This window comes from Polyodon spathula, chromosome 8 (assembly GCF_017654505.1).
Source record: "Polyodon spathula isolate WHYD16114869_AA chromosome 8, ASM1765450v1, whole genome shotgun sequence".
NCBI lineage: Eukaryota > Metazoa > Chordata > Actinopteri > Acipenseriformes > Polyodontidae > Polyodon > Polyodon spathula.
Window position 1 is genome coordinate 50,143,046 of NC_054541.1, and position 24,300 is coordinate 50,167,345.

At 46.4% G+C, this 24,300-nt stretch overlaps 1 protein-coding gene across 3 annotated transcripts in view; it reads right to left on the reverse strand.

Annotated features, from left to right (window-relative positions):
* Positions 1-675: 675 nt before the first annotated feature.
* LOC121320123 (dynein heavy chain 3, axonemal-like) overlaps positions 676-24,300 on the reverse strand; it is a 99,832-nt gene continuing 76,207 nt past the window's right edge. For 2 of the 3 annotated variants that reach the window (XM_041258380.1, XM_041258379.1), the window contains exon 4: positions 7,565-8,261. In XM_041258380.1, the coding sequence (XP_041114314.1) occupies positions 8,118-8,261 (144 nt within the window). In that variant the 3' untranslated portion in view covers positions 7,565-8,117. Of the gene's footprint in view, positions 1,531-2,018; positions 2,176-7,564; positions 8,262-24,300 lie in introns of those variants that run through there. The other variant, XM_041258382.1, reaches the window with a different exon arrangement.

The window sequence follows — 24,300 nt, forward strand, 5'->3', positions numbered from 1 at the left end:
TGTGAACAGAGTCACTGTCTGTCTGTCTATCTAATGTGTATCAAAGAACTGTGAACAGAGTCACTGTCTGTCTGTCTAGTGTGTATCACAGCACTGTGAAGAGAGTCACTGTCTGTCTGTATCTATTAGTGTAATCAAAAGAACTGTGAACAGAGTCACTCTGTCTGTCTATCTAATGTGTATCAAAGAACTGTGAACAGAGTCACTGTCTGTCTGTCTGTCTGTCTGTCTAGTGTGTATCACAGCACTGTGAAGAGAGTCACTGTCTGTCTGTCTGTCTGTCTGTCTAATGTGTACCACAGCATTGTGAACACAGTCACTGTCTGTCTGTCTGTCTGTCTGTCTGTCTGTCTGACTAATGTGTACCACAGCATTGTGAACAGAGTCACTGTCTGTCTGTCTGTCTGTCTGTCTGTCTGACTAATGTGTACCACAGCATTGTGAACAGAGTCACTGTCTGTCTGTCTGTCTGTCTGTCTGTCTGTCTGTCTGTCTGTCTGTCTGTACCACAGTTCTGTCTGTCTGTCTGTCTGAGACGGTGACACATGGACACTGTCTGTCTGTGTCTGAACTGTCTACATGTGTACACGTCTGTCAGTCTGTCTGTGAGACAGCACAGACAGAACACTGTCACACTGTCTGTCTGTCTGTCTGTCTGTCTGTCTGTCTGTCTGTCTGACTAATGTGTACCACAGCATTGTGAACAGAGTCACTGTGTGTCTGTCTAATGTACATTACATTCCTCTCTCTGTGACTGCAGATATTGCTGGTGGACAAATACATTTTAATCACAAGTCAGCCTCCTCTCATACAGTATTTATGAGGTCTCAAATTATTCTTTATTCTTGTTCTGTAGTGTATAATTTCCTCTTAGTAACCTGCCAGAAACTATTTATACAGGAAGGTAGCTTTGATCATGTTAACAGTTTGCAAAAAACTTTCATGCAAAAGTTAAAATTACACCACAGCCACTGAAGTCCCAAGAGTTTCAGTCTGTGATCCAGTCACATTGGTACACTTGATTCTGTTATATTGGAAAAGCTCTACCCGACACATAACAGCACAGCCTGACAATACACACTCTGACTACAGTACACTGACACACACAATGTGACGTTACAAAACACTGACCACAACTTGCAAATACGCAGACACACGCATATGAACACACACGCACACACACAAGCTCTAAGAGAGTGTAAAACCTGCTTGCTCTTGTAAACAAGGTGCTAAAAACCATGTGGCTTTTTTATAGTAATATTGAAATGATAAAATCAATTGACAAATTTTTATGTACAGTCTAATCGGATTCAAACTCCTGATCTGATGAACCGATTCCAAAGCCCTCTGTACGTATCTTGCATTTGAAGCTGTTTTCCTGGAACCGGGGTGGGGGGTGACGCAGGTTCAGAAGTATTCATTCCTGCTGAGTTTGCCGCATTTGTTTTTGAAAGAATCAAATCAAGAGGATTGATTTCCTGTGCATGTGAGTGCTGTGAAGTGACTTTTCTGGCTTGTTTAATGTTTGCACTGTTGAAAAAGCATGAGAGCGGTGATTAGCCTTGATTGCCACCCCTAGACAGAGATAGTGTAGAGCTCAGGGTTGCGAGCAGTATACATTTCATCTAATTCATTGTGCGTGGCTGCCTTAGGGGTGAGCTGAACTCAGTTACATAAGAGACCGGCCAAATCAGACAAACAGGAAGTTTCATGTGTTATATTGGTGCGTGGAAGTAAATGAGAAGCACATAAACATAGCCATTTATTTATAAACGATTACAGTCATTTATCATGGCAGAAAATGATACTGCGGGCCCCAGTCACACAACGAACCCACTCTCCAATCAAGTGTGTTTATAAAGCCTGCAGTACATAAGGGCACCGGACCCTAACTAGATTAACAGATGCACCTTCAACACCTGTGCACCTGTTTCCTTTGAAAGGAAGACAAGTTAGTACTTGTGCCCCTGCTATAGGAAGCAGGGTTTTGTTCTTTATTCTGTCTGTTTGTGGCTTACCCCGGGAAGAAGAGCCTTTTCTTCTCTAAGTAGTCATTTAAGCCTCTCTGAATGTCGTCCAGCATCGACTCGGCCTCTCTGAGTACTGCGCACCTGGACCTGAGAGATAACCTGCATGGCATTGCCAGTCTGCTGCGCCTCAGCCATGACCTGCCTCCTGTACGGACAGGGGCACAGCACAGTTAGCACCACAGCACAGTCACCCCGCTCAATATTCATACAGCAGAGAGGGGCACAGCACAGTCAGCACCACAGCACAGTCACCCCGTTCAATATTCATACAGCAGAGAGGGGCACAGCACAGTCAGCACCACAGCACAGTCACCCCGCTCAATATTCATACAGCAGAGAGGGGCACAGCACAGTCAGCACCACAGCACAGTCACCCCGCTCAATATTCATACAGCAGAGAGGGGCACAGCACAGTCAGCACCACAGCACAGTCACCCCGCTCAATATTCATACAGCAGAGAGGGGCACAGCACAGTCAGCACCACAGCACAGTCACCCCGCTCAATATTCATACAGCAGAGAGGGGCACAGCACAGTCAGCACCACAGCACAGTCACCCCGCTCAATATTCATACAGCAGAGAGGGGCACAGCACAGTCAGCACCACAGCACAGTCACCCCGCTCAATATTCATACAGCAGAGAGGGGCACAGCACAGTCAGCACCACAGCACAGTCACCCCGCTCAATATTCATACAGCAGAGAGGGGCACAGCACAGTCAGCACCACAGCACAGTCACCCCGCTCAATATTCATACAGCAGAGAGGGGCACAGCACAGTCAGCACCACAGCACAGTCACCCCGCTCAATATTCATACAGCAGAGAGGGGCACAGCACAGTCAGCACCACAGCACAGTCACCCCGCTCAATATTCATACAGCAGAGAGGGGCACAGCACAGTCAGCACCACAGCACAGTCACCCCGCTCAATATTCATACAGCAGAGAGGGGCACAGCACAGTCAGCACCACAGCACAGTCACCCCGCTCAATATTCATACAGCAGAGAGGGGCACAGCACAGCCAGCACCACAGCACAGTCACCCCGCTCAATATTCATACAGCAGAGAGGGGCACAGCACAGTCAGCACCACAGCACAGTCACCCCGCTCAATATTCATACAGCAGAGAGGGGCACAGCACAGCCAGCACCACAGCACAGTCACCCCGCTCAATATTCATACAGCAGAGAGGGGCACAGCACAGTCAGCACCACAGCACAGTCACCCCGCTCAATATTCATACAGCAGAGAGGGGCACAGCACAGTCAGCACCACAGCACAGTCACCCCGCTCAATATTCATACAGCAGAGAGGGGCACAGCACAGTCAGCACCACAGCACAGTCACCCCGCTCAATATTCATACAGCAGAGAGGGGCACAGCACAGTCAGCACCACAGCACAGTCACCCCGCTCAATATTCATACAGCAGAGAGGGGCACAGCACAGTCAGCACCACAGCACAGTCACCCCGCTCAATATTCATACAGCAGAGAGGGGCACAGCACAGTCAGCACCACAGCACAGTCACCCCGCTCAATATTCATACAGCAGAGAGGGGCACAGCACAGTCAGCACCACAGCACAGTCACCCCGCTCAATATTCATACAGCAGAGAGGGGCACAGCACAGTCAGCACCACAGCACAGTCACCCCGCTCAATATTCATACAGCAGAGAGGGGCACAGCACAGTCAGCACCACAGCACAGTCACCCCGCTCAATATTCATACAGCAGAGAGGGGCACAGCACAGCCAGCACCACAGCACAGTCACCCCGCTCAATATTCATACAGCAGAGAGGGGCACAGCACAGTCAGCACCACAGCACAGTCACCCCGCTCAATATTCATACAGCAGAGAGGGGCACAGCACAGCCAGCACCACAGCACAGTCACCCCGCTCAATACTCATACAGCAGAGAGGGGCACAGCACAGCCAGCACCACAGCACAGTCACCCCGCTCAATACTCATACAGCAGAGAGGGGCACAGCACAGTCAGCACCACAGCACAGTCACCCCGCTCAATATTCATACAGCAGAGAGGGGCACAGCACAGCCAGCACCACAGCACAGTCACCCCGCTCAATACTCATACAGCAGAGAGGGGCACAGCACAGCCAGCACCACAGCACAGTCACCCCGCTCAATACTCATACAGCAGAGAGGGGCACAGCACAGCCAGCACCACAGCACAGTCACCCCGCTCAATATTCATACAGCAGAGAGGGGCACAGCACAGCCAGCACCACAGCACAGTCACCCCGCTCAATACTCATACAGCAGAGAGGGGCACAGCACAGCCAGCACCACAGCACAGTCACCCCGCTCAATATTCATACAGCAGAGAGGGGCACAGCACAGTCAGCACCACAGCACAGTCACCCCGCTCAATACTCATACAGCAGAGAGGGGCACAGCACAGCCAGCACCACAGCACAGTCACCCCGCTCAATACTCATACAGCAGAGAGGGGCACAGCACAGCCAGCACCACAGCACAGTCACCCCGCTCAATACTCATACAGCAGAGAGGGGCACAGCACAGTCAGCACCACAGCACAGTCACCCCGCTCAATATTCATACAGCAGAGAGGGGCACAGCACAGTCAGCACCACAGCACAGTCACCCCGCTCAATATTCATACAGCAGAGAGGGGCACAGCACAGTCAGCACCACAGCACAGTCACCCCGCTCAATATTCATACAGCAGAGAGGGGCACAGCACAGTCAGCACCACAGCACAGTCACCCCGCTCAATATTCATACAGCAGAGAGGGGCACAGCACAGTCAGCACCACAGCACAGTCACCCTGCTCAATATTCATACAGCAGAGAGGGGCACAGCACAGTCAGCACCACAGCACAGTCACCCCGCTCAATATTCATACAGCAGAGAGGGGCACAGCACAGTCAGCACCACAGCACAGCACAGTCAGCCTGCTCAATATTCATACAGCAGAAAAGGGGCACAGCAGAGTCATCCTGCTCAATATTCATACAGCAAAGAGGAGCAGAGCACAGTCACCCCACTCAATATTCATATAGCAGACAGGGGCACAGCAGTGTCATCCTGCTCAATATTCATACAGCAGAGAGGGGGACAGCACAGTCAGCACCACAGCACAGCACAGCACAGTCATCCTGCTCAATAGGATGCAACATCGATAATGAATAATTGCAAAGCATATGACATGGATTATTTAGATTTCCAGAAAGCTTTTGACAAAGTCCCGCACAAAAGATTAATTCTCAAACTGAACGCAGTAGGGATTCAAGATAACCTCAGAATGGAGTGTGGTAACCAGTGGTGTACCACAGGGATCAGTATTAGGTCCTCTGCTATTCCTAATCTACATTAATGATTTAGATTCTGGTATAGTAAGCAAACTTGTTAAATTTGCAGACGACACAAAAGTAGGAGGAGTGGCAAACACTGTTGCAGCAGCAAAGGTCATTCAAAATGATCTAGACAAGATTCAGAACTGGGCAGACACATGGCAAATGACATTTAATAGAGAAAAGTGTAAGGTACTGCACGCAGGAAATAAAAATGTGCATTATAAATATCATATGGGAGATACTGAAATTAAAGAAGGACTCTGAAAAAGACCCAGAAGTTTTTGTTGACTCAGAAATGTCTTCGTCTAGACAATGAAGATGCTCGGATACATTGTGATAAGTGTTGAATTTAAAACAAGGGAAGTAATGTTAAAACTGTACAATGCATTAGTAAGACCAAAGAAGACTACGCGGCGACCTAATTCAAGCATTTAAAATTCTAAAAGGTATTGACAGTGCCGACCCAAGGGACTCTTTCGACCTGAAAAAAGAAACAAGGACCAGGGGTCACAAATGGAGGTTAGACAAAGGGGCATTCAGAACAGAAAATAGGAGGCACTTTTTCACACAGAGAATCATGAGGGTCTGGAATCAACTCCCCAGTAATGTTGTTGAAGCTGACACCCTGGGATCCTTCAAGAAGCTGCTTAATGAGATTCTGGGATCAATAAGCTACTAACAACCAAACGAACAAGATGGGCCGAATGGCCTCCTCTCGTTTGTAAACTTTCTTATGTTCTTATGTTCTTAATAGTTATACAGCAGAGAGGGGCACAGCACAGTCAGTACCACAGCACAGCACGGTCAGCCTGCTCAATATTCATACAGCAGCACAGGCACGTGTAGAAGTTAAAAATAATAAACCAGAAGTTAGAATAATAATTATTAACCAGTAAAATACAAGCTAATGTAAAAGAAAGCTGTTGTTTTATGACAGTGTACATTTTGATCATTCTGTGGTTCATTTGTTTCGGTTCTGTTTCCTGGGGAAAGAGTAACAGGAGGGAAAGAACACACAGAAATGACTACCAACTAAATAATTCAAGAACAACACCAAGATGGTTCTCACACATTGTGTTAATAGGAATAATATTCTGCTGCATTTTTACGCAACAGAATCCTTAGTAAACTGGGAACCAGTGACTATTTGAAATCCTTTTTGAAATTTGAAATTCTGATACTGAATGAGTGCAGTGTTCACAGGAGTTAGAGAGGGAGGTAGAAATTATTGTAGTGCTGGAACCGAAGTGCCAGTGTAGCTATAACTATCTGCAATCTCCCTCTCTCTCTCTTTCTCTCTCTCTCTCTCTCTCTTTCTCTCTCCCTCTCTCTCTCTCTTCCTCTCTCTCTCTCTCTCTCTCTCTCTCTCTCTCTCTCTCTCAGGGGAGATGGTCAAGATGGAAATAGAAAAGAATAAGGATGGGGAGTTTAAAATACCGGGGAAAAAGAGGGTAAGAGAAAGGAGTGGGGGTGTAGTGGCAAAAAAAAACGTAGTACAGAGGGAGATAAAAATGGTAATGAGAGTATTGAAAAGGCAGTGGCAGGTACTAAGGTTGGGGAGCAGAGTAACGAAATAAAAAGACTGAATACCCGCTGGAGCGTCCTCGCTGGCAGCAATGTTACCAAGGACCCAGGTTCAGACAGCGGGCGTGAGGGTAACCTCATGGACTCCTCACACACATCTGGCTCATCGGTCAGCCAATACTCTGCTGGGTATGGAAATTAGCTTTTGCAAGTTTAATAATGCGCTTTTCAGCGGTTTCGAATCTGCCAAAGCGGCTGAAAGGAAAGGGGAGGGGAGGAGAGGGGAGGGCAGGGGAAGGGAGGTAGGAGAGGGGGAGGAGAGGGGATGGGAGTGAAGGGGAGGGGAGGAGACGGGTTCCTTTAGTAATCCAGTTTAATTTCAGTTCCTTCCAGAATTCAAAAGGCACGTCAGATCTGCATCTCACTAATTCTGTACCTTTGCCAGTTTTATTTTCCTTATACATTTTCGATTGCACAAAGAGTATTTACCGTTACCACAGAAAGTGGTGTCAGAGATGTATTTGTATATGTCTCTCGATCTTTTCTTAAACAAGAAGGACAAGCATTACCAAAGTAGCAACCCTGAGAACCTGATCCACACACTCCCTCCCACCTGCACAGCGTTAACAGTCTGCCACTGGGAAGCAAAAGCAGAGCTGGGGTTTAGCAGATAAAATGAAAAAAACACAACCTAATCAAGTTACTGAACCGTAAATCAAATCACAGGAACAAGGAGAGGGAGGGAGAGATTCTGCAACACAAACAATTGAATCAAGATTCTTATTGAGATAGTTATAGATTCATATTAGGAGTAATAAACGCCCAGTCTTAGAGCAGCGTGCCATAGGAATCTTCAAGGATGTAAATGTAAGAGCAGAACTGGAGAGAGAACAAGAAACGAGACCTAGAAAGAAGGACAAGCGTGAGAGCGATACCTTATAAACAAGAAAACAAGAACAACTCTGCCCCTGTTTTAAACCAACACAGCTCCAAGCAGGTGCAGAAGCAAATTAAAACAATAAGAGAGGGTTTAAAAAGCAGGACTAGGGAGAGTGTGAAGAAGTGGGAGTGAGAGCAGGCAGAAGCACTTTTAGAGAAACAGCTGTATGAGGGACAAGGACACAGTAAGAAGGGTGAGAGAGAGAAATCATGAAGGAGAGAGAGAGAAAGAGAGAGAGAGAGAGGGGAGACAGACAGAGAGAGGAGCTGAAGCGTGCCTTTAGCTCTTCTCCCTGCCGGGGCCCCAGATCCAAAGGGAATGTACCAGCCTGGCCTCCCAGGAGAGCAGCTGCTCCTCGAAGGGGGCGATGAACGGGGAGCCCTTCATGGTGGTGGTCTTCACAACATGATCCTCCAGCAGAACCTGCACAACACAGAGTCTGATCAGAAGATACATATCAGAGAACGCGAGAGGAGCGGGAGGGAGGCTGAACCGACTTTAAAATCATTTTGTTAACCACTATTATTCGTCTCGAGTGCAGTTGCTCCAAGGTTGGTTTGCAAAGTGCTTTGAACTGTTTTAAAAAGCCCAGCTCCTTATCGAAGCTGCTGGAACTTCTCATATTTCTTGATCTGCCCCATTCCAGTCAAAGATGCATCTCCTGTCTCCACTCCTTCAGTCTGACCCCTCACTGCAGGTTTATTTGAGTAAGGGTTATTGCTTCAGTTTAATTTACTCCCCAGTGTGCATTGCTCCTGTCAGATCAGATACAGGAATAACTGCCCGAAAGGGATTGTTTGGGGATTTTTAGAGAGAAATGCCAATACTGCTGTCTTTCAATTGTTTGATCATTTCAAGAAACAGTCCCTGGGATTGCAAGAGCAGGTTAAAAGTGTATAATACAGGTCGGGAGACAGATCATTCCAGGAGTATTGCATACAGCCGTACATGGAAGGGTCCTTTTAAAAGCTCTAGCTTTAAAAACCCACATCTCAGAAGGTAATAATTAGAAACTAATGGAAGTGTGCATCTGAGAGGTAGGGAGCAGGGAACTTGTTTGAAAAGAGCAGCTGGTCATTAGAGATGTGTGGGTTGTAGTGAAATCCTTGCTGGTCTCAATTTCTAAAGGAAAATGAGTAATGACCTACTTTAAAAGCAAATGTAAATGTGAGTATCGTTCCTGGATTTTAACACTGTCCTGTAATAAATGTCCAGCAGGTGGTGTTGGTGTACATCATTAAAAGAAACAGCCCTGAACAGGAGGATTAAGCTTCTTTTAATGCAAGTAATATAAATGAATGTGTACAATACACTCTGTCTCTTGCAGGTGTGTGAGCAGGATGATGGTCTATATTATATTTAATGATGTTAATTAGTTTGAAATTCTAATTCCCCAGACTTGGGGACCAGGGTTAATATTACTTTAAAGGAAGGAGGATTTCAGAACAAACAGGGGCAACTCTGCATGGTCATTTATTCTATTTAATCTTTGTTTAAAAGTAGAGCACAGCACACTTGATTCATAATCAACGCTAAGCTTTATTTTAGAAGAATTTTAATAAAGCAAACCTTGAGTTAAAGATCTTTCTTTTTCACTTCAGACAAAGTGATGCTTTGAAATTCATTGTGCTCAAATTAGGCAGGCAGTTACATGGATCTCAGGATTATTGTTTGTAGACATACGATGTGAATAAAAAAAATGATGTGTGGAAGTACCTTTTCACTCCTGCGAGTTTCATTACACCCATCATTACCTCCTATTCACTGTTCGGTTACACGAAGTGCCGAAAAGACAAACATCATTTTTATCATTCAACAAATAAACTTAAAGCAAATCACAAGCACATCTTATTTAAATCAGTTCTTCAGATTGTTGTGGACAAATTTCAGCTGTAACAGCACTTATTGAGACACAAATCAAAAGGATTTCATAAAATAAACCAGAAATGAGATCCACAGCCAGTCTGGAATTACAGCGTCTCCACCCACCAGGAGGAGGCTCCACAGTGCAGCCCAGCACTGCAGTGTTCAATGAGAGACTCCACAGTGCAGCCCAGCACTGCAGTGTTGAATGAGAGACTCCACAGTGCAGCCCTGCACTGCAGTGTTGAATGAGAGACTCCACAGTGCAGCCCAGCACTGCAGTGTTCAATGAGAGACTCCACAGTGCAGCCCTGCACTGCAGTGTTGAATGAGAGACTCCACAGTGCAGCCCAGCACTGCAGTGTTCAATGAGAGACTCCACAGTGCAGCCCAGCACTGCAGTGTTCAATGAGAGACTCCACAGTGCAGCCCAGCACTGCAGTGTTGAATGAGAGACTCCACAGTGCAGCCCAGCACTGCAGTGTTGAATGAGAGACTCCACAGTGCAGCCCTGCACTGCAGTGTTGAATGAGAGACTCCACAGTGCAGCCCTGCACTGCAGTGTTGAATGAGAGACTCCACAGTGCAGCCCAGCACTGCAGTGTTGAATGAGAGACTCCACAGTGCAGCCCAGCACTGCAGTGTTGAATGAGAGACTCCACAGTGCAGCCCTGCACTGCAGTGTTGAATGAGAGACTCCACAGTGCAGCCCTGCACTGCAGTGTTGAATGAGAGACTCCACAGTGCAGCCCTGCACTGCAGTGTTGAATGAGAGACTCCACAGTGCAGCCCAGCACTGCAGTGTTGAATGAGAGACTCCACAGTGCAGCCCAGCACTGCAGTGTTGAATGAGAGACTCCACAGTGCAGCCCAGCACTGCAGTGTTGAATGAGAGACTCCACAGTGCAGCCCTGCACTGCAGTGTTGAATGAGAGACTCCACAGTGCAGCCCTGCACTGCAGTGTTGAATGAGAGACTCCACAGTGCAGCCCAGCACTGCAGTGTTGAATGAGAGACTCCACAGTGCAGCCCTGCACTGCAGTGTTGAATGAGAGACTCCACAGTGCAGCCCAGCACTGCAGTGTTGAATGAGAGACTCCACAGTGCAGCCCAGCACTGCAGTGTTGAATGAGAGACTCCACAGTGCAGCCCTGCACTGCAGTGTTGAATGAGAGACTCCACAGTGCAGCCCAGCACTGCAGTGTTGAATGAGAGACTCCACAGTGCAGCCCAGCACTGCAGTGTTGAATGAGAGACTCCACAGTGCAGCCCAGCACTGCAGTGTTGAATGAGAGACTCCACAGTGCAGCCCAGCACTGCAGTGTTGAATGAGAGACTCCACAGTGCAGCCCTGCACTGCAGTGTTGAATGAGAGACTCCACAGTGCAGCCCTGCACTGCAGTGTTGAATGAGAGACTCCACAGTGCAGCCCAGCACTGCAGTGTTGAATGAGAGACTCCACAGTGCAGCCCAGCACTGCAGTGTTCAATGAGAGACTCCACATTGCAGCCCAGCACTGCAGTGTTCAATGAGAGACTCCACAGTGCAGCCCTGCACTGCAGTGTTGAATGAGAGACTCCACAGTGCAGCCCTGCACTGCAGTGTTGAATGAGAGACTCCACAGTGCAGCCCAGCACTGCAGTGTTGAATGAGAGACTCCACAGTGCAGCCCTGCACTGCAGTGTTGAATGAGAGACTCCACAGTGCAGCCCTGCACTGCAGTGTTGAATGAGAGACTCCACAGTGCAGCCCAGCACTGCAGTGTTGAATGAGAGACTCCACAGTGCAGCCCTGCACTGCAGTGTTGAATGAGAGACTCCACAGTGCAGCCCTGCACTGCAGTGTTGAATGAGAGACTCCACAGTGCAGCCCTGCACTGCAGTGTTGAATGAGAGACTCCACAGTGCAGCCCTGCACTGCAGTGTTGAATGAGAGACTCCACAGTGCAGCCCAGCACTGCAGTGTTGAATGAGAGACTCCACAGTGCAGCCCTGCACTGCAGTGTTGAATGAGAGACTCCACAGTGCAGCCCAGCACTGCAGTGTTGAATGAGAGACTCCACAGTGCAGCCCTGCACTGCAGTGTTGAATGAGAGACTCCACAGTGCAGCCCAGCACTGCAGTGTTGAATGAGAGACTCCACAGTGCAGCCCTGCACTGCAGTGTTGAATGAGAGACTCCACAGTGCAGCCCAGCACTGCAGTGTTGAATGAGAGACTCCACAGTGCAGCCCAGCACTGCAGTGTTGAATGAGAGACTCCACAGTGCAGCCCTGCACTGCAGTGTTGAATGAGAGACTCCACAGTGCAGCCCTGCACTGCAGTGTTGAATGAGAGACTCCACAGTGCAGCCCAGCACTGCAGTGTTGAATGAGAGACACCACAGTGCAGCCCAGCACTGCAGTGTTCAATGAGAGACTCCACATTGCAGCCCAGCACTGCAGTGTTCAATGAGAGACTCCACAGTGCAGCCCTGCACTGCAGTGTTGAATGAGAGACTCCACAGTGCAGCCCTGCACTGCAGTGTTGAATGAGAGACTCCACAGTGAAGCCCAGCACTGCAGTGTTGAATGAGAGACTCCACAGCGCAGCCCAGCACTGCAGTGTTGAATGAGAGACTCCACAGCGCAGCCCTGCACTGCAGTGTTGAATGAGAGACTCCACAGCGCAGCCCTGCACTGCAGTGTTGAATGAGAGACTCCACAGCGCAGCCCTGCACTGCAGTGTTGAATGAGAGACTCCACAGCGCAGCCCAGCACTGCAGTGTTGAATGAGAGACTCCACAGTGCAGCCCTGCACTGCAGTGTTGAATGAGAGACTCCACAGTGCAGCCCTGCACTGCAGTGTTGAATGAGAGACTCCACAGTGCAGCCCAGCACTGCAGTGTTGAATGAGAGACTCCACAGTGCAGCCCAGCACTGCAGTGTTGAATGAGAGACTCCACAGTGCAGCCCAGCACTGCAGTGTTGAATGAGAGACTCCACAGTGCAGCCCTGCACTGCAGTGTTGAATGAGAGACTCCACAGCGCAGCCCAGCACTGCAGTGTTGAATGAGAGACTCCACAGTGCAGCCCTGCACTGCAGTGTTGAATGAGAGACTCCACAGTGCAGCCCTGCACTGCAGTGTTGAATGAGAGACTCCACAGTGCAGCCCAGCACTGCAGTGTTGAATGAGAGACTCCACAGTGCAGCCCAGCACTGCAGTGTTGAATGAGAGACTCCACAGTGCAGCCCAGCACTGCAGTGTTGAATGAGAGACTCCACAGTGCAGCCCTGCACTGCAGTGTTGAATGAGAGACTCCACAGTGCAGCCCAGCACCTGTTCAGAATGCCATTGACCTGAACTGGTGTGGACGTCTGTTCAGAATGCGATTAACCTGATCACTTTCCACGGGCTGTTAGCTGAGAGCTTGCAGGGAAAGGGAGATGGGTACTGCAGCTGGTTTTACAGGAGATGGCCAGTAACACTGCATACACACAGAGAGGTAAGCCAAGGACAACACTGTGCATCCTGTTTTCTCAACCCAACTCTCCGATTTCATACTGCCACAGGCATCCTCAATCCAAAAAGCCTTAAACTCATGAATTGCTGATCTTTTTTTTTCTTTTTCATTGAATTGTTATAAAAAAAAATAATAATTCAAGAAAAAAACTCAAACACACATTATACTTTTGATAATAAAATAAATGCATGATATTAATTGTGAAAGCACATTGCTTGATGTTTACTAGTTTGATTATGGTAATAAGAAGCCGAAACAAACAGAGCCTGACAACGAAGCTTGTTTCTGGGTTGTTCTCTAGAGGAGCTGGCGCTGTGTGCACAATCACTGCCAGGCTGGCCTCCTGAGAGAGATGTGGCTGTGCACCATACAATACTGAAGAGACACGAGTACCAATGAATACTGGTGTGCACTGTACAATACTGAAGAGACACGAGTACCAATGAATACTGGTGTGCACTGTACAATACTGAAGAGACACGAGTACCAATGAATACTGGTGTGCACTGTACAATACTGAAGAGACACGAGTACCAATGAATACTGGTGTGCACTGTACAATACTGAAGAGACACGAGTACCAATGAATACTGGTATGCACTGTACAATACTGAAGAGACACGAGTACCAATGAATACTGGTGTGCACTGTACAATACTGAAGAGACACGAGTACCAATGAATACTGGTGTGCACTGTACAATACTGAAGAGACACGAGTACCAATGAATACTGGTGTGCACTGTACAATACTGAAGAGACACGAGTACCAATGAATACTGGTGTGCACTGTACAATACTGAAGAGACACGAGTACCAATGAATACTGGTGTGCACTGTACAATACTGAAGAGACACGAGTACCAATGAATACTGGTGTGCACTGTACAATACTGAAGAGACACGAGTACCAATGAATACTGGTGTGCACTGTACAATACTGAAGAGACACGAGTACCAATGAATACTGGTGTGCACTGTACAATACTGAAGAGACACGAGTACCAATGAATACTGGTGTGCACTGTACAATACTGAAGAGACACGAGTACCAATGAATACTGGTGTGCACTGTACAATACTGAAGAGACACGAGTACCAATGAATACTGGTGTGCACTGTACAATACTGAAGAGACACGAGTACCAATGAATACTGGTGTGCACTGTACAATACTGAAGAGACACGAGTACCAATGAATACTGGTGTGCACTGTACAATACTGAAGAGACACGAGTACCAATGAATACTGGTGTGCACTGTACAATACTGAAGAGACACGAGTATCAATGAATACTGGTGTGCACTGTACAATACTGAAGAGACACGAGTACCAATGAATACTGGTGTGCACTGTACAATACTGAAGAGACACGAGTACCAATGAATACTGGTGTGCACTGTACAATACTGAAGAGACACGAGTACCAATGAATACTGGTGTGCACTGTACAATACTGAAGAGACACGAGTACCAATGAATACTGGTGTGCACTGTACAATACTGAAGAGACACGAGTACCAATGAATACTGGTGTGCACTGTACAATACTGAAGAGACACGAGTACCAATGAATACTGGTGTGCACTGTACAATACTGAAGAGACACGAGTACCAATGAATACTGGTGTGCACTGTACAATACTGAAGAGACACGAGTACCAATGAATACTGGTATGCACTGTACAATACTGAAGAGACACGAGTACCAATGAATACTGGTGTGCACTGTACAATACTGAAGAGACACGAGTACCAATGAATACTGGTGTGCACTGTACAATACTGAAGAGACACGAGTACCAATGAATACTGGTGTGCACTGTACAATACTGAAGAGACACGAGTACCAATGAATACTGGTATGCACTGTACAATACTGAAGAGACACGAGTACCAATGAATACTGGTGTGCACTGTACAATACTGAAGAGACACGAGTACCAATGAATACTGGTGTGCACTGTACAATACTGAAGAGACACGAGTACCAATGAATACTGGTGTGCACTGTACAATACTGAAGAGACACGAGTATCAATGAATACTGGTGTGCACCATACAATACTGAAGAGACACGAGTATCAATGAATACTGGTGTGCACTGTACAATACTGAAGAGACACGAGTACCAATGAATACTGGTGTGCACTGTACAATACCGAAGAGACACGAGTACCAATGAATACTGGTGTGCACTGTACAATACCGAAGAGACACGAGTACCAATGAATACTGGTGTGCACTGTACAATACTGAAGAGACACGAGTACCAATGAATACTGGTGTGCACTGTACAATACTGAAGAGACACGAGTACCAATGAATACTGGTGTGCACTGTACAATACTGAAGAGACACGAGTACCAATGAATACTGGTGTGCACTGTACAATACTGAAGAGACACGAGTACCAATGAATACTGGTGTGCACTGTACAATACTGAAGAGACACGAGTACCAATGAATACTGGTGTGCACTGTACAATACTGAAGAGACACGAGTACCAATGAATACTGGTGTGCACTGTACAATACTGAAGAGACACGAGTACCAATGAATACTGGTGTGCACTGTACAATACTGAAGAGACACGAGTACCAATGAATACTGGTGTGCACCATACAATACTGAAGAGACACGAGTACCAATGAATACTGGTGTGCACTGTACAATACTGAAGAGACACGAGTACCAATGAATACTGGTGTGCACTGTACAATACTGAAGAGACACGAGTACCAATGAATACTGGTGTGCACCATACAATACTGAAGAGACACGAGTACCAATGAATACTGGTGTGCACTGTACAATACTGAAGAGACACGAGTACCAATGAATACTGGTGTGCACTGTACAATACTGAAGAGACACGAGTACCAATGAATACTGGTGTGCACTGTACAATACTGAAGAGACACGAGTACCAATGAATACTGGTGTGCACTGTACAATACTGAAGAGACACGAGTACCAATGAATACTGGTGTGCACTGTACAATACTGAAGAGACACGAGTACCAATGAATACTGGTGTGCACTGTACAATACTGAAGAGACACGAGTACCAATGAATACTGGTGTGCACTGTACAATACTGAAGAGACACGAGTACCAATGAATACTGGTGTGCACTGTACAATACTGAAGAGACACGAGTACCAATGAATACTGGTGTGCACTGTACAATACTGAAGAGACACGAGTACCAATGAATACTGGTGTGCACTGTACAATACTGAAGAGACACGAGTATCAATGAATACTGGTGTGCACTGTACAATACTGAAGAGACACGAGTATCAATGAATACTGGTGTGCACTGTACAATACTGAAGAGACACGAGTACCAATGAATACTGGTGTGCACTGTACAATACTGAAGAGACACGAGTATCAATGAATACTGGTGTGCACTGTACAATACTGAAGAGACACGAGTACCAATGAATACTGGTGTGCACTGTACAATACTGAAGAGACACGAGTACCAATGAATACTGGTGTGCACTGTACAATACTGAAGAGACACGAGTACCAATGAATACTGGTGTGCACTGTACAATACTGAAGAGACACGAGTACCAATGAATACTGGTGTGCACTGTACAATACTGAAGAGACACGAGTACCAATGAATACTGGTGTGCACTGTACAATACTGAAGAGACACGAGTACCAATGAATACTGGTGTGCACTGTACAATACTGAAGAGACACGAGTACCAATGAATACTGGTGTGCACTGTACAATACTGAAGAGACACGAGTACCAATGAATACTGGTGTGCACTGTACAATACTGAAGAGACACGAGTACCAATGAATACTGGTGTGCACTGTACAATACTGAAGAGACACGAGTACCAATGAATACTGGTGTGCACTGTACAATACTGAAGAGACACGAGTACCAATGAATACTGGTGTGCACTGTACAATACTGAAGAGACACGAGTACCAATGAATACTGGTGTGCACTGTACAATACTGAAGAGACACGAGTACCAATGAATACTGGTGTGCACTGTACAATACTGAAGAGACACGAGTACCAATGAATACTGGTGTGCACTGTACAATACTGAAGAGACACGAGTATCAATGAATACTGGTGTGCACTGTACAATACTGAAGAGACACGAGTACCAATGAATACTGGTGTGCACTGTACAATACTGAAGAGACACGAGTACCAATGAATACTGGTGTGCACTGTACAATACTGAAGAGACACGAGTACCAATGAATACTGGTGTACACTGTACAATACCGAAGAGACACGAGTACCAATGAATATGGGTGTGCATCAAAGAGACTTAATTGAGCACCTGAATGTGTGTGATGAGAAGTCAGAAGAGCACAGAAGACCAGGAACACAGCCAGGCAGGAACGGGACGGGGACAAGTTGCTCCAGCTGGCTGCTTGAACCCTGCTCTCTGCAAACGCTAAACATCCATGCCTACGTAGCCGCCCTTTGAAATGGGGCCAGTGTAGAGTGGATACAGCTTGATATTGCAAGGTGAATCCCCCCCACAAAATGAAGCTTGTTTTGGTTATTCTGCATATCTGAGGAACTTGTGCTCCAGTCCACACTAGTCCTCTCAGTGCTAGTACTTTGTTAGGAGAATGTAATGGACAGAGGAGAATGCTGGGAGAGGAAGATTAGCAAATCAATGGCAGCCAGTGCAGACATCAATTAAACTCATTTTGGATTTGCATGGATAATACCTCTTTTGTTCCACACTGTTTGATCTTCATGCTTCCTTAAATGCAGGAGAGAGGAAGATTAGCAGTAACTGCATGTTTGCTGCAGAGATGGCTTATTGAGCGATAGACCAGCACTGTTTATGATAGTTAAAAACATCCCCACGCCCTAAAAAAAAACCAACTGTAGTCAAAAGCAAGTCATGACAGATCAAGCCCACTGGGCCAAACTGTCACAAAATTGTATTAATTTTCATATGAATACACCAACATTGAGATGTTTTATAGCTATGAATAGAACTGAAAGAAAGGAGAACACTTCCACAAATCTACACTAGTGTAAAGTCTACCAGCTCTGGATAACTCTGCTTATAGAGGATGTATAGTACAATCCAATTAGTTGGCAATTCGTTCTGATTTTGAGAACTTTCCAAATCCCCAAACTTTTGGAAAAGTTACAAACTTTTATGGATGTTGACTTTGTTTTCAGATCTAGCAATAATCTAAAGCCCTGTGGGAGAGGCAGCAGGCTTTGAATGTCAAGCTCCAAACCATTATTGTAAAGCTGCAGTTCCTCCAGCAATACTTTCCCAGTAACATAGGAAACCTACACAGACGGGACACCCTCTGGATCTCTGTTCATGCTAATTAAGTTCATTAGAAATAACTCCAAAGCTGTTTTTTCAGCAAAGGATTCATCGCCCACAGATTTCTTTTGCTTCTTCTCTGCTTTCATCCCCTTGTGCCGAGGGGTGAATTACAGACTTAACGAGCAATTAGTAATATTCATTATACTCTGCTAACAGTCACTGTGAAAAACAACACCACCACCTCAAACTGAAACTGCTATTTATTCCCTTTGGAGCCGATTACTCATGCTGCAGCTTCAGCACATCGATTCAAGACATGGGCACGGTGTGGACTGGAGGGGCCTAACGATGCCCCTCTTCCAGCCATAGGACCAATTGTGAAGTGCAGGGCAAATGCCATGCAACTACTGGAAAGGTGTACAAGGAGCCGTTCAAACACTGTTCTGAGTGCTTCTCATTGCTTTCCCATTCAAATCTGCATTTGCCTTTGCGTTGTACATCATACCATTCCCTGTGAGACCCACTCCCTGGAGCCAGAACAGCATGTGCTGCTCCTAATGCATGTGTGAAAGCAGAGGAAGACACACTCGCTGCAGGAAGGTAAGGAGTTAATCACAGTGATGGAAGGTTATTGTAATCTCTCCCTGCTAATTAGTATTTTCTGTTCTGAATACTCACTTCTCAACACTGCTATTTGAGCTTTTGTAATTTGGGCAAGCGAGCTACATTCCCAGCTGTGGCAATTAGCATTGTCAATCAATGCTGGAGACAAATAATTAGGTTTATTTGTGCAAATTCTTAATGATCCTATTTTTTTTCAATTAATTAATTACATTTTGCTGCTTTCAGAAGAAAATGATCTGCTTTCAAAAGCAATTATCAAGGTAATAGAGGCGCTTCTAAATAAAGACTGTCCTTACCAAGTTCCATCCCCATTAGACAAGCAGTTCTCTTCATACAGTATGTATTCAAGTTGAAGAGTAAGCATGTGTGGGTGCATCTTAATTCAATGTGTTTGTATTGGCACAAACGCTGCATGAAGACTGACAGCAAGAGACATATTCTCTCAGCTTTGTCTGTGTACTTGCATTAAATAAATGAACAGGTCTGTCTGTCTGTCTCTCTCTCTCTCTCTGTCTCTCTCTCTCTCTCTCTCGTGGAGGATTGTGGGAAGGGCTTGCAGAGAGGTGGAACGCCGGTACGGTAGGACCGGGAAATTTAAAACTTTATTTATTTATCTATTTATTTATTTTTTATTTATTTTTTTGTTTGTTTGTTTGATAGTTACTTAGTTGTTCTTTTTGTGTGTTTGTTTGTTCGTAGGTTAGTGGTGTGTGTGTGTGTGTTTGTTTGTTTGGAGGGTGTTTGGAGATCCCGTTATGGGGTCTCGTTCAGGAGGGCTGGGGGCTCTCACCCGCCGACACGGGGTCCGTTGCCTGCCTGACCCCGGGGTTTCGGTGGAGGAGTGCCTGCTGGCAGTAGGAGAGGTGGTGGGGTTTGAAAATATTATGTCGGCGTCAAGAATGAATAAAGCGCTGGTAATATTTTTAGTGGAGGTGTCTCTGGTACACAAGCTGGTAGAGGAAGGATTTACAGTGAAAGGTGAATTTGTTCAGGTTTCCCCTCTAGTAACCCCGGTTACGAAAGTTATTATTTCTAATGTGCCTCCGTTTTTAAAAAATGAGCAATTAGAAAAGAATTTAGCTCGTTTTGGTAAACTGGTGTCCCCGATTAAGGGAATCCCGCTGGGGTGCAAAAATAACAGTGTTAGGCACGTCATGTCGTTTAGAAGGCAGGCGTTTGTCTTACTAAATGATCCTAACCAAGTCATTAATGTTGCCTGGAATTTTAACGTGGAAGGGATGAATTGTGTAGTTTTTGTCAGTTCCGAAACGATGAGATGTTTTTACTGTGGAGAACAGGGACACCAGAGAAAAGCCTGCCCGAGAAAGGAGGCTAGAGCGGAGACAGGGCAGGATCAGGGCGATGCTGGCGGGGAGGAAGTCGGGGGTGTTGGGGGTGAGCGGGAGGAAGAGTCGGCTCCCCCAGCGCAGCCGCAGAGCGAGCCCGTGCTGACCGAGGAGGGGGCGATCCAGAGGGAAACCGGAGCAGAACCACCAACACCACGGCCTCGCACAAAGAGACCCAGCCGCAGCCTGTCACTGACGGGTTCGGAGGATAATACCGCTACTACTGAGAATGGTGAAGAATCATTCAAGGTAGTAGCGAAAAAGACACGAATTCAGCGGAAGGCTGCAGAGCTGCCGGATGGCAGAGCGCAGCCAGTGCAGAACTCCGAACCCGTGCAGACAGGGAGACTGCGGGCTCCAGGCGGGGCGTCAGTCCCTCCCAACGCGGAGGAAGAGAGCACAGCGCAGGGTGAGCCGGGCGCGGTGCAAGACTCTCCGCTAGCTGAATCTCAGCCGCCTGAAATGGTGCCGGCTGTAGCAGAGGCCGGTGTCGAGGAGTCGGAGGGAGCTGCGGAGGAGCGGATTCTCGGGGGCGAGCGAGAGGACAGCGCGGATGAGATGGAGGGGGAGCTCTCTGACTCCTCGCTTATCTCAGACATCCCTGATAGCCAACCCGTCAGTAAGAAAAAGTTATACACGCTTGAGCAGGTAAATGATTTTATGATAGAAACAAAAGGGAAAAGGGGAGTAGAAATAGAGAGTTTTTTCCCTGATCTAAGGTTATTTCTCCACTCCGCTCACGTTATAACAAGGAAAGCCACAATTTGATCAGCCAAAACGTTATAGATTAAAAAAAATTGTTCAGAAAATTAAAAAGGATCTTAAAAGTGGTTCAAAATCTCTTGTTTAAAAATGGCTGTGTTTTATGAAACTTCTTTTATTACTTGTTTTAGTGTGTTAGTTTTTTTAGCTATGATGGAAAGGTGCGTTTTTGTTTCTTTTAATCTAAACGGCTGCAGACAGTCTTTTAAGAGGGCGCAGCTAGTCGGGTTTTTAGAGCAGAAGCAGGCGGGGGTGTGTTTCTGCAGGAAACGCACTCGGATCAGGAGAATGAGGAGGCGTGGCGAGCGGAGTGGAAGGGGCTGTGCGTGATGAGTCACGGCGCTAGTACCAGTGCAGGAGTAGCCGTGCTTTTTAAACCCAGCCTGGGGGCAGTTTTACTAGATATGGATGAAATCGAGAAAGGGAGGATTTTAAAAGTAAGAGCTAGGCTGGGCAGTACAGTGTATGTTTTTATTAATATTTATGCCCCCAATAGAGGGGGGGAACGAATTTTATTTTTTAAGAAATTAAAGCAAGCTCTTTTTAATATTAATAATAATGATGTGGTGGTAGTAGGAGGAGATTTTAATTGTACTGTTAATTTTAATATTGATAGAAATAATGATGAACCACACCCTCAGTCCTCTAGAGAGTTGGCTGCATTGTTAGAGTCCAGTGACCTGGTTGACATATGGAGATGCCTGCACCCCAGTTCAAGACAATACACCTGGTCTCAGTATCACACAGACTGTGTATATAGAGCAAGACTAGACCGGTTTTATACTTCTAAAAACGATTTAAATAAATTTATCAAAGCAAGAAACATCCCCAGTAGTCTCTCTGACCACCACTGTCTATTAATTACAGTAATAATTCAATCAAGAAAATTAATTCAAGAAAACTACATGAAAAAGAACTGGGAGGGTTTGTTGGACAGGGTGAGGGGGCGGCTGCAGAGGTGGAAGGGACTGCTGGCTCAACTGTCCTTCAAGGGCCGGGTGCTTGTTATTAATAATCTGGTGGCCTCTAGCTTGTGGCACAAGCTGGTATGCCTGGACCCACCCCAGGGCCTGGTGAAGGAGATCCAGAGAGTGTTGCTGGAGTTCTTTTGGAGCGGGAGACACAGTTTGAGGCCGGCAGTCCTCTACCTCCCTAGTGATGAGGGGGGGCAGGGCTAGTCAGCATTGCCAGCAGGGTGGCAGCCTTCAGACTGCAGGCGGTTCAAAGACTCCTGTACACTGAGGAGGAGGCTCATTGGAAGAGGCTGGCCTGTTTCCTTCTCAATAGATTTGGGGGGCTGGGGTTAGGAAAACACCTGTTTTTAATTGAGAACACCAGTTTTAGTAAAGCAGGACTTCCTCCTTTTTATCAAAGTATTTTAAAAGCCTGGCAGCTGGTGAGGGTGGAAAGGGATGTGGAGTCCTTGACAGGGCAGGACCTGTTTGAGGAGCCCCTATTTTTTAATCCACTCTTTCCAGTTAAGTTCCTCCAGTCGATGACGCTCTGTGCCAGTTTTTTAAAAGCAGGTGTAACCAGGATGGTCCACCTGTTAAACCTTGAGCTCTCCTGCTGGCTAACTGCCTCCCAGCTAACTGCACAGCTAGGCTGGCACTCAGAGAGGCTTGCAGAAAGACTGATGGGTGAGTTGAGGGGCTGCCTCTCCCCGCGGCTCAAGGCAGTCCTGAGGGAGGAGTTGTCCAGAGGCACAGAGCAGAGACAGCTTTCCTTATTTCCAGGGATGATCGTGTCACCAGCAGTAGGTGAGGAAGGTGAGGGCGGTGGAGAGAATGGAGGGACTTTGCTTAAATTGCAGAATGTGGAGGAAATTATCTTTCACACAATGAATGGAAAACATATATACAAATTGTGTGTTAAAGCCACAGAGTATAGTAGGCTAAGGGGTCTGGTAGACTCTAAGTGGCGAGCTTACTTGGCTGTAGAGGAGGGGCACAGGCCGGTGTGGAGGGTGCTGTACAAGCCGCCTCTCGCCAAGAGAGTGGGGGACCTGCAGTGGAAGATTCTACACTGCATTGTGTCCACAGGCAGGTTTCTCCATAGAGTGGACCCCAGCATCAGTGAGCAGTGCGCTTTTTGCTCAGCAGAGGAAACTCTCTTTCATGCCTACAGTGAGTGTGAGAGGCTGCGGCCACTTTTTAATTTACTGCAGGGAATCCTGAATAATTTAGGGGTCGTTTTTAGTAAGGAGCTTTTTATTTTTGGGGTTCTATACAGTTTTAAAATGAAAAACAGGTGTGTTCTTATTAATTTTTTATTTGGACAGGCAAAATTGGCTATTTTAAAGACAAGGAAAAATCAACTCTCTGGTTCTGGACTGACCAGTTTAGTGGTTCAGTTCAGGGTGCTCGTGGTCAGCCAGATCAGAGTAGAGTTTGAGTATTTTAAACTGGTCAGTAACCTGGAGGACTTTCAGGAGAGGTGGTGTGTGGGAGACGCCTTGTGTGCTGTGAGTGAGGAGGGGGAGCTCCAGTTTTTGTTCTAATTTTATTTAATTTTTGTTTTACAGTGTTTTATTTTGGCTTTTATCTGTTTTCAACAAAGAAAAAAACACTGTTTAATATTGATTTTTTAATGATCCTTTTATTTTGTTTAAAATCTGTTTTTAAGGAGAACACGATATATTTTAGGATTTTTTAAATTTTGCTCAGGCAGTAGGAATCTTAACTTTTGTTGTGTTTTACCTTTATTTGAATTTTAATGGATTTTATTTGGAATATTTAAATAAAGGATCTTAAAAGTCAAAGTCTCTCTCTCTCTCTCTCTGTCTCTCTCTCTCTGTCTCCCTCTCTCTCTCTCTCTCTGTCTCTCTGTCTCTCTCTCTCTCTCTCCTCTCTCTCTCTCTCTCTCTCTCTCTCTCTCTCTCTCTCTCTCTCTCTCTCTCTCTCTCTCTCTCTCTCTCTCTCTCTCTCTGTCTCTCTCTCTCTCTCTCTCTCTCTCTCTCTCTCTCTCTCTCTCTCTCTCTCTCTCTCTCTCTCTCTCTCTCTCTCTCTTTCTCTCTCTCTCTTCTCTCTGTCTCTCTCTCTCTCTCTCTCTGTCTCTCTTTCTCT